The sequence below is a fragment of the Octopus bimaculoides genome, chromosome 2, assembly GCF_046866305.1.
Source record: "Octopus bimaculoides isolate indiv1 chromosome 2, ASM4686630v1, whole genome shotgun sequence".
Classification (NCBI taxonomy): domain Eukaryota; kingdom Metazoa; phylum Mollusca; class Cephalopoda; order Octopoda; family Octopodidae; genus Octopus; species Octopus bimaculoides.
This window is the reverse complement of record NC_142929.1, coordinates 125,404,492-125,416,310: the sequence shown is the minus strand read 5'-3', so window position 1 is coordinate 125,416,310 and position 11,819 is coordinate 125,404,492. Positions and strand designations below refer to the sequence as shown.

Here is an 11,819-nt window from a genome sequence, read left to right as displayed (position 1 = left end):
GGAGGAGTGATTAAGATGACAGACAACTAACACACTCAAACAAAATCATAGAAAATATTCAAGAGTGGAATGTTAAACAGAAATTTTGAAGAAGTATGTATTTTAGTCAACCATATGATTAAGATCTTTTTTTTAAAATGTCAGTATCAAAGAAAAGGAGAACTGAGGTTTTCAAGAAAAATGGGAATATTTGTATTTTGAAACAGAGCTAAATGTTTGATATATCTGCATAATATTACTGTACAAAAAAGAATATAAGATAAGGAGACGTTATGAAACAGCATAGAGTGATCTGTATAATGCATTAACTGGGAAGAAAAGGGAGAGTAGTTGAAGACCTCTTTTGAGGCAAGTTTTTTTTCTTTTTTCAACTTGAACAAAAGTGAAAATGTTATAAGAGCAAGTTTTGCTCTCAGGGAAATGATGGAAAAATCATGACAAAGGTAATTTTATTAAAGATTGTCTCTTACAAGCTAGTGAAATCCTCTGTCTGAAGAAAAGAAAAATGTTTGAAATCAGTAGCCTATCTCCTAATATTGTTGCCAGCTGTATTACCAGCATTTGGCTACTGCTGCTGAAGTTCCTTGAAGAATTTTTATTGCACTTGTTTACAACTTACTGTCCTGTCTTGACGAGAAGAGTTGACAAAAATTTCAGTATCTCTGAAAAATATTGGATTTACTATCACTGAAGGAAATAGTAATGGGGTGAGATATATTTAGGGAACTAGAAAAGAGCATCGAGTGTGCAGGATTGAATTGGATAAAATTTGTGTCAATGGCAACAGATTGTGCATCTGCAATGTGTTCTGGAAAGGTGGGTTTTTGTAAGTCCTTTTAAAGAAAAGCTGAACAGGCTTAGTGTGCTTATCTCAGCTAGCCATTACATTCTGCACCAAGAGGCACAGTGTTAAAAAAGGCTACAGATGGAAAACATGGCTGTGGTTGTAAAAACCAAGTACTTGCAGGCAAGAGCTCTTAGCCACCAACTGTTCATGTCTTTTTTTTAACGACTATGGATGGTGAATATGGAGAGCTTTTGTTTCAATCAAAAGTAAGGTGGTTCTGTTGGGGGACTGTTTAGAAGAGATTTTTTTTTTTTTGTTTTGAAAGAAATTGGATTGCTTTTTGGTAATAAAACAGAAAAACCGCATTCAAATGATCTAATCTTTGTAAAGCTTGCTTTACTCACTGATCTGAATGACCATCTTTACGCTCTAAACTCGAAACTCCAGGGCTCAAAGCTGGTTATAACAATGACGTACAACAGCATGAAGTCTTTTGAGTGTAAGCTTTTGATATGAGCAAAGGAGTTTGCTAGCAGGAACTTAGTTCACTTCATGGCCTTGCATTTAAAAAGGTTGAACCACCTTACTTGAAAGAATATGCCAATATAATTTTAAAACTACATGCAGACTTTGACTGGCATTTCCAAGCCTTTTTATCATTAGAAAAGTAATTATGATTTTTGCTACCTACTCCACTGACTGTGGATGTCGATACTATTTCTGATAGAGTTGGTGGAATTTCAGCACCATACTACATGAAAGCAGAAATATGTAAAGGTTGGTGTTTCTGATTTCTACTACTTTCTTCCAAGTGAGATATTTCCCATATTGTTTGCCTCATCTTGGCAAATTCTGGCCACATTTGGATGCATATACATTTGTGAGTAGTTTTTCTCAACAATGAAAATAAATAAATCAGCATTGCACTCAAGACCAATGAACATTTACAATCCATGTTGAGGCTGGGTTGTTGCAAAATGCTGCCAGAAATCATATTCAAGATAAACTGGTTTGGATCAAATGAAGGTGATTATGACTATTTTACTTTCCATATAAGTCAGTAAAGAAATATTAAAAAAAAAATATTATTCCAATTCACATTTTCTACTAATTCACATATCCCACTTACTATCATGCATATTCATTTTGATGAATAAATACATATCAGCCTACCACCCCAATTCACTTTTGGCCCACTGTACTTCTTCCCCAAGGGTTCTTTTGTGTCCTTAAGTTTGAGACCAATGTTTTAGTCAGATGCCTGACTGCACATTGTAGATAAAGTTCTGTTACTTGTGTGTGCTTAGTATTATTGACACAGTGAAAGTAGTTATGAATTAATTTAGGTGAGAAAAGTTCTCTTCATACAAAACCATTAAACTAACTTCAATTCAGAAAGTCCTTAGAGCTCTCTGAGTATTAGGGGAGAAAAAATGTATTTTACTGGTATTCTAATTAGTTGTTGACAGCTTCTGTTACCTAGGTAATCTGGTCAGTGAAGAAGACTGCTTTAAAGTATAGTAAAATAAGGTGGAATAGATTATGAGGCAATTAATTTTGCTGACCAGAGGATCCATTATTTAAGCAGAAGATATGATGCTTATTTATGGACAGTGGTGTTGCATGATAATAGGATGTAAGCACTTAATGCAGAAGAACTGAAGCACACATGCTTCATTGGCTGTGTTGTGTTAGTGTGCATGAATGATGAGGCACAGATGAGAGAAAAAGTGGGCAGAAAATGAATCAGATTTAGTGCGAAAGAGAGGTTGCTGTAGTGGTAGAGTCATGTATGCCTACAGAGGACAAGAGTTGGACAAGTGAATGTCAGGAGATGCATATGGAAGGGAACTGGAAAAGGAAGAACCAGGAAAACATGGACAATAGTGGTGAGTGCAGATCCTTAGGATGTTGAATCTCAGCCAATGTTGAGATGCTGTGTTGGATCCATCTAACTCCTGCAGTCATGGAAAAGCAGAAGTAAAAATCATGAGGATTAAAAGTTAATTGTTGAATAAGTGGAGTGCAATTCATTATATTGACCTCAGTTACTTTATCAACCTTTGAGATGTAAAAGACAAGATTTAAGCTTACAACATAGAAATACATAATATATTATAACACAATAACACATTCCTCCCCATGTTCTGTTTCTGTGAAATCATTTAGTTTGCTCTTCTCTCATCTTTGTTGATCTTGTAAGATAAGTTGTGGGCTAGAAACAAATGATTCTGAAATTAAGCCTTGTTAAATGACATAGAATGAGGGGATATAAAAACAAATCAGATAATTCTTCCTGGCTACACTGTGCAGCTGGATGTTTTTTTTCTGTTTCCGACTTGTTCCTGCTTTTCAAGCAATAGATTTTTAATGCTACAAGTCTTTGGAAGTGCTGTGTGGCTGCTTTAGATATCAAGAAGGCATGTAATACTATTATCCTATGCATAAGTGGCAACAAGCATAGAATATTAACAGTCATGCATATTTATTCATGCATGCACACACATATGAGAAATATAGTTGAAGAACTAGGTAAATTAAAAAGATATGGCATGTACTATATATATATATATATATATATATATATATATATATAAGCCATTTAAAATAACACAAAAGCCGTTAGATTCACTTCAACATTTAAATTTAATTTGTCAAAATATTTTGAAACCGCAACCTGTTCACTGACAAAATTCTGTGCTGCATCAGCAAATTAAATTTAAATGTTGAAGTGAATCTGACGGCTTTTGTGTGTTATTTTAAATGGCTTATAAACACCTTCCACGCTGCAATTGTTTTCGTTCCAGCACACGATCTCAGATCAGGTCGCTTGCTATGCAAGTACATCTCCCTAATATATATATATATATATATATAATGAAAAAGTCAAAAAATCTACATGTGTAAAATTGTATTGAAAATAGAGAAGAAAATGGACTGATTATCTTTGCAGATGTGAAATTGGTTGGATACATGAATATTTTGCATTTTTAATCATTAAGATTCTAGTGCATTTTCTTCTTGATTTTTTTTGCAATATGTGTATGTGTATGTGATGTATATATATATTTATTTATTTACTGGCTGAATAATTATTTTGTGCATAAATAATAAATCCACCACCATAATACAAAATTAGGTATTCTATTTAATTTATTAAAATTAAGAGCCAGCTAAGAAATGCTAAATATAAAAAAAAAGTTTATGGCCAAATTTTTTTTTGTGCATAAATAATAAATCCACCATCATTGAGGTGATGAGAGAAATCCATTTCTGTTAATATTTTTCTTCTGGTTTCAAACTCAGATTTAAAAAAAAAAATATTACTACAATTGTTGTTAAATTTTTTTTTATCATTCTTTTCTTTTTTTTTGTGTAAATGATAGGCAGTAATGAAAAGGTGTTAATGCATTATTTTATGACAGAGTCTGTAGAAGAGAGCAAAACATGAAGCCAAACACAACACACTAGTGCATAGTTTTCATTTGATTGCCAGATAGCTTAGGAAGGATTCTTTTTCTTTTTTGATTAGCTTACTGCATATTGCACAGCAAACTTCTGTAATATAATTTATTGGTTATTCAGTTAAAAGTGCTGAATATTCAATGAATTGTACTTTATGGTTTTTCTATACCATATGGAATATGGCACAAAGTATTTTCCAAAATCTACTTCTAAAATATTTGTCTCTCAATATGGAAAATCTGATATTGATATATAAACAATGAATGTGGTTTGGTACCGCAACTTTCTGACTAGGTCATATGATTTAGCTTGAACTTTAATTTTATATATTTGTCCTCCTTTCAAGGTTCTTTTCGTGGAGACTATACCTTTGCCACCCTCCAGTCTTATATGGAACAGTTTTCTGTGGTTTTCAACAATTTCAAAAATTGTATTACGTAACTGCAATTTATTTTGATTGAAAACAACAAGTCTGATGAGGTCCTGGTGTGGTTGCACACCACTAGGTAATGCTAAAATGCGGTATTCAATTATTTCGGTTCCACTTGCTGGGCAGTTTGGATCTGAGTCTGGATCACATTCCAAAATACAATAGCTAAAAAAAGAAAGAAAAAAGTACAAATTAATAATTAGAATACAAACATGAATTTTTCAGTATTTTCTCTCAATTTATTTTTGTTCATTTTTTGAGACCAGACTTATAGCAGGTAAGTGATGAATGCTATGGGCTTTTTGACATTGTCCTATGCCATGAAATAAAGTTAATCATCATATATTTTCTTTTTAATTTAAAAAGAAATGAATTTATTGTTACAATATACTTAATTACATAAATATTCCACATTAAATCCAAAACAAAGTAAAATATAATCATGTGTGAAGAAAGAAAAAAAGAAAAAAACCCCATCAATCTAGCTCTGAGTCACACACCATAAGGGTCAATAGAACTTATTGAAGCAATCCAACATTGCTTATGTCATTACCATGAGCGATGGTGAGGCTAATGTGTTGGAACAGCCAAGCACTCTCAGGCAACACTTGACACCTTGATAATGATGACAAGTCACTAATAATGACAAGAACTTTGCTATCAGTGGCCCAGCTCCTCCAAATGTCTCAAACACTATAGGCTGGAAGAAAAGGTTCACCGGCAAGTCCCGATACTTTCTTTGACCTTATTACAAATGTTATACTGTTTATCTCTTAATTACTGAGTAACTGATCTTAAAATAGTCCACTGGTAGCCAACATGAAAAAATTCACATGAATGTTTATAGCTGCTCCTCTAATTAACAATAAAGAGCAATAAAAAGAGAAAGGAAATATTAAAAAAAATCTTTAGAATCAGACCTCGTCAAAATTTTAAGGACTAAATTATGTCTCAAATCCAGTAATGAAAAGCCACCTCCAATCACATTTTCTAGAATTGTATTTGAAGGATTTATTAAATAAACTCATAATTCTTCTCAGTATTAAATGTTCTTTTGCTTAAAAAAAGAAAATGCAGTTCATAATCTGGTAGATAATTGTTTCTAATTAAGACTCAAAGCTAGAAGTTTGGGTGTGGGATTAATCAATTATATCACTCCAGTACTTAAGTGTTACTGTATTTTATTGACACTGAGAGGATTAACCTTTTAAGCATTCAAACCAGCTATATCAGACCCAAGTATTCTACCTTTATTTTGTTCAAATTGGCCAGAGCCAGCATCTTACATTTACCCTATGATGTCATTCTAAACATAAACAATCACATCATCAAAATCTTGGAAGATACAACATAATGCATGATTAATTCAAAACAGTGTGAATAAGCATTACATTTGACAGTGTTACCTGAACACTTAAAGATTAAAGGCAAAGTTGCTCATATCTAAATTTGGATGTAAAAATCCAGAAAAAAAAAGCTTCAAGATATTTTATCTGGAACTCTAATAATTCTGCTAATCCAGTATCTTGGCATTTTCTGGTGAATAATAACCAGAATATCCTTAAAAAAGAAAGCCTGATTTTATTGAACAAATGTTTACAAATTGTAACTCTATTTTTAAGTGACCAAAGTTTAAAAAACCTTGGACCTGAGAGCTAGAGCTTCTTGCTTGAAACACTCTTCAAACTGGTCTTATTTCATATCAGAGTTACATTAATCATCATCATCATCATCATCCAGTGTTTTAAATTCAGGTTTTGTCCCCATTAATGAGGTGGTTGGATCTACCTCAATGCCATAACAACCAAGGTAGGCAGGTGCAGCCCACTCCAACCTTTGGGCTGGCTGGTGCCCATTCTTCTTTGCTATCAAGAGGCTTTTTTGGAGCTGAATTTTCTACAGGGAGCATGCAGTTGCTTACCCCCAACCTCAGTTTTTACTGGTCCTGAGACCAAGGCCTCTACCATGATTTTTAAGAAATATGGTGGAAAACTAGCTCAGGAAGGCAGGTACACTACTTCCTGAGACCCCTTTTGGAGTCACCCTACCTATATCAGAGTTACTTTAATATTGATTTCAAATTTTGGCACAAAGCCAGCAATTTCGGGGGAAGGATTAAGTCAATTGCATCAACTGCAGTGCTCAACTGATACTTATTTCATCAACCCTGAAAGGACAAAAGGTAAAGATGACTTCAATGGAATTTGAACTCAGAATGTAAAGACAGATGAAATGCCACTAAGCATTTTGTCTGGTGTGCTAACAATTCTGCCAGCTTGCTGCCTTAAAGAGTTACTTTAATATTAGGTTTGGCATTTGTCTTGGAGGGTAGGAAGGGTTGCACGAACAAGGATGGAGATGACATAGAAAAGCTAGTTAAATCAAATCAAAAAATAGAAATAAATATAAATTAAAATAAATTTCAAGAAGTCTAGGAGTGGTTAGGTCAGTGTGTGGAAGAGAAACAGGAAAAGTGACAGGAAGTCAGGATAAATGACACTCACTTCTGCTTACACACACACATATACATGAATACTTATATGGGGAATATCATAAGAAAACCAGCCTTCTGTTGGTTATGACGATAAGTGTTCCAGTTGGTCTGATCAATGGAACAGATGGCTTGTGAAATTAACATGCAAGCACTCCATAGACACATGTACCCTTAATGTAGTTCTCAGAGAGATTCAACATAACATAGAATGTTACAGGGCCAGCCTTTTGGATTACATGTACAACTCAATTTTGCCAGCTGAGTGGATTGAACCAATGTGAAATAAAGTGTCTTGCTCAAGGACACAACGTGCTGTCAAGAATCAAACTCATGACCTTATGATTGGAAATCACTGGGTTAGGGTATTTAGGTCACAATGTAGAACTTGGGAAATTTGCAGTGGGGCTTGGGATCCAAAAGTTTTTCTTTTTTTTTTTTTAAGTGGGATATGGAATTGTGAAAATCTTTTTTTTCACAGCAAACATACTACACCTATACTCATCCTAACCAAACCAATCCCTCCAGCCAAGCATAACATGTGAAGACTGTTTGCTACAGTATAGCACTGTTCTAATGCTACAGTTGAAGCTAACAAAATTGTCTCCTCAAATCAAGGAAATCTGCCATAATCGCCAAGCACAAGGTTCTCATTAAAGTACTTTCTTTTGGTACTCAGTACTTAAGAGTTACTGGTAGATTCTTTTGTATCAAATAACTGTGATAGAATATTAAAAATAAAATCCTTTTTTCCAACCACCAGTGGGGCATACATTTTTCTGTAAAGCTATAGTGGGAGCCTGGGGGAAAATAGGTTGGGAAACACTGCCCTAACCAGTAAGTCACTTTTTTACACAGCTGTCCTTGTCCATATGCATCACATAACCATACCAGTGCAGTTGTCTCTCTTGCACACCACATCTGATGCCTTTTATATTCAACTTTTCTCTCAAGATGCTTACACTCTGTTGAACATGCACACTGACATTGCACATCCAGTGAAGCATACGGGCTTCATTTCTTTAAAGCCTCTGTGTGTACTCAGCCATCACAGCCCATGTTTCACTGCTATGTAGCATAGCTGTTTGCACACAGGCATCATACAATCTACCTTTCATTCTGAGGGAGAAGCCCTTTGTTGTTGACAGAGGTAGGAGTTCTCTGAACCTTGCCCAGCCTAATCTTATTCTCACAGCTATGCTCTCAGAGCATCCATCTCTGCTAATAACTTGGTCACCTGGATAACGGAAGCTATCTACTACCTTTATGAACTAGAAAATAGACTCCATCAACTGCCAGGCAATTGATGGTGCCTATTTTCTGTACATTTTTAGTCTTTATTGTACCTGTGTATATTCCACACACAAAACCTATTTCCCCTATTAACTTTCCTCTGATATTGCTGCACCTCTTATGTGTCCACAGCTTACTCTGGGTACATCTTATGGACTTTCTACCCATGCCTTTCCTACATTTTGAGCAGGACCATCTACCTGAAGGGATTTGTGGTTTGTCTGCCTTCCTACTTACTAAGACTTTGGCTTTTGCTAGGTTAACTCTAAGGCCCCCTTGATTCTAGATCTTGTTTCCATACCTGGAACTTATTGCTTGGAGGACTATGATGAACAAGAGGAGCCTGAGGACCAATCCTTGGTGAACCCCTACTTGTACCTTGAATTCTTTGCTGTACTCAGTCAATTCTTTGCAACCCAGTCAAGAAATGCCAAATATTAAGAAGTGGATATCAAAAACATAAAGTTTTTCTTTTACTCACTTAGTATTCTTGTCTTGTTTATAATTAGAGGGACATGGTATTAAAACACAATGGTAGGAACCTCTTGTATTAAAACACATTTGGTCAGGACCACAGTTTATTGCCCTCTCTTTGCATTCATTAATATCTGAAAATAAATTATTAATAAAAGTCCTTATAATTATTTGAAGAAATAGTAAAAGAGCTAAACTTGTTTTGTTCAATTAAAAGATGAGAATTATTATAGTAAAAAAAAAATAAAATCTGTAACAATAACCAATTAGAATTGGTGTGTAACATGTTTGCATTACAAAAAATGTATAAATATTTATGTGTTCGGTACTATTCTTGTACATATTGCTTTTTCATTCTTTACTGCTCCACAACGATCATTGAAGAATTTGTTGTTACTGAAAAATGAAATTTAAAAATTTAAAGCACAAACAGTTTATATATTATGTCTGATTCTTATACTTGCTTTTGAGTTTTGTATATGGAATTTGACTTCTTCAAAACTATGAATTGCTTTAGGAGTATTTTCAAATAATCTACCTACCTTCACATGAGCTTCCATCTGCTTTCAGTCTATAACCTTCTGGACAGATGCACCTATAAGAGCCTATTTCATTGACACAACTGTGTTGACAATGTTTGAATCTCTCACATTCATTGATGTCTGTAATATAGAAGCAATGAACACACTCAGGAGGAATATTTTAAACAATGAAGCCCTGTTCTAGCTGATAAAATTAATGAAGCAACATTAGTGTAGAATAAAATAAAATACAAACCAATCTTTACTGTAAATTTCTCCCTAAAATAAAAACTTTAAAGGATTCCCAGCCCTTATAATTATTTGAAGAAATAATCTTTATCTGATTATAATTGCCGATGTGTTTCTTTATATTTTGCAACAACAGATTAAGAATTAAAGCAAGCCAGACTTTATTTAAGGATTCTTTCACTCATCCTTGTTCATTATCTTTCATGCACAATAGTCTTGAAATTAATTGAATAGAAAAAAGTAGTAATTAACAGGATCCTAATTTCATTTAATGCATCTTTCTATTAAAATTCAAATTAAATAGCATGCTTCATTCTATCAGTTTACTTTATCATGCTACATCTGATATCCAGGCTTCTACATAATTTTGTTGAAATAACATGCATAATTATTTTTCTTTTTCCCTTTTTTATATAACATTTATGTTATGGTCCTGTTCATATGTTCTTCACAATATTAATATTTTTAGTTCAACTCTGCTGAAAAATTGATAAAAGAGATTATGAAAGATATGTTTTCCTTGATATATATATATCATCTGGAGTTTGGTGCAGCCTTCAAATGTCCCAGCCTGGTCAAACTGTCCAACCCATGCCAGCATGGATAATGGACATTAAATGATGATGATGATGATGATGATGATGATGATGATGATGATGATGATGATATATATATATATATATATATATATATTGTGGAACACTGATAAGGTGAATTGCTAGATTATTTAATGTTTCTACTACTGTTATTTGCTGAAAGAATACCTGTTTTCTGTATGCTATATATATATATATATATATATATATATATATATATATATATATATAGTGATGTATCAAATAAAATTTTAGTTGGTGCATTTTATATTGCAAAAGCAGTGTCAGGAAAAAGGATATTCTCAAAACAGGTGAAAAAAAAGTGCACAAGTGATGTAGATTGTGGTAATGTGACAAAAGAACAAAAGAGGACTTGCGTGCTCGTAGACATGTGATAACAGGTGCATTACAGTATCTGAGATTAGTTATCATGAGTTACACAAGGGACGGTAAGATAATTATGTGTAAAATCAATGAACATATTGCTGATTGATTTTACAAATTATTTTGCTCATTAATATTTTTATTGATGAATCAATTAATTTCTACATTGTAGATATTTCTTCCAGAACCATTTATAATTAATATCTTTAATTACTGCAAGAACAAATAATAGCGATATGCTGGTCTTTGGAGTTAATCTCTTGGGTAATATTTGAGTAGTGGAGATTATTTCAGCCCTTATTTATTATCTGAGAACTAACACACTACTAATGCTTTCGAATTTATTCAATTACTAATGTTGTTCTAATTACCGTCTTTCATTAGGATCATCTTAACTATTTTCTGATTGTTTTACTTTGGTTTGCAGATTTATTCCCTGTCAATGAATACTTAACTATTAAACACTTTAAATTCTTCCATTCTATCTTTACCCTTATTCTCTATTTTTAACTCTTGGTACATTTGGGTTTATTATTCTACATACCTTATTTATAAATAAAACTCTATCTTTCTGAATGGCTGCATTATTTAAATACTTTCACTTTTCTCAGTTCAGTATTCTTTCAAACTTACCTGATACAATATTGGAAGGTATATACAGCTTACATTAGACACACCTTTTAGAAATAATACATCCAACCCAGACCCTGCTGATGTTATTATTAATTGCTATTTTATTGAATAGATTCTTGCCATAAAAACAGAAGATAAATCTTTAGTGCTTAATATGAATGCAGAATATCCGTTTTTCCATTATCCATTTAAAGATAATAGAGTTCAAATTCAAGTTCTGTCACATATCCTGCACTTATTTCTTTACTTTATTTCTCACCATATTTGTTGCTTAAAATTTCACAACTGATTTAATAATTGAGTTTCTTATTTGATAATTATATAAACAATGTTTAAAAAACTGTTTTGGCATTTTTTATTGCAAGGTATTACTATTTTTCCTCAACTGTTTACAGGTAAGGAAAGTTATGTCTTTTCTAGAATGTAACTAAATATTACTGGTATCAGAAGTATTATTAATCAGAAGTATAGTAACTTATCTCAATAAGTTCGAATA

General features: G+C 33.0%; 1 protein-coding gene across 2 annotated transcripts in view; it reads right to left on the bottom strand.

Annotated features, from left to right (window-relative positions):
• Positions 1 to 3,922: 3,922 nt before the first annotated feature.
• The window catches only part of LOC106871048 (hemicentin-1), a 354,534-nt gene continuing 346,637 nt past the window's right edge, over positions 3,923 to 11,819 (bottom strand). For both annotated transcript variants that reach the window (XM_052965571.2, XM_014917317.3), the window contains 3 exons: positions 9,483 to 9,602; positions 8,948 to 9,074; positions 3,923 to 4,847 (listed from right to left, as the gene is read on the bottom strand). In XM_052965571.2, coding sequence (XP_052821531.2) covers positions 4,478 to 4,847; positions 8,948 to 9,074; positions 9,483 to 9,602 — 617 coding nt within the window. In that variant the 3' untranslated portion in view covers positions 3,923 to 4,477. The remainder of the gene's footprint in view (positions 4,848 to 8,947; positions 9,075 to 9,482; positions 9,603 to 11,819) is intronic.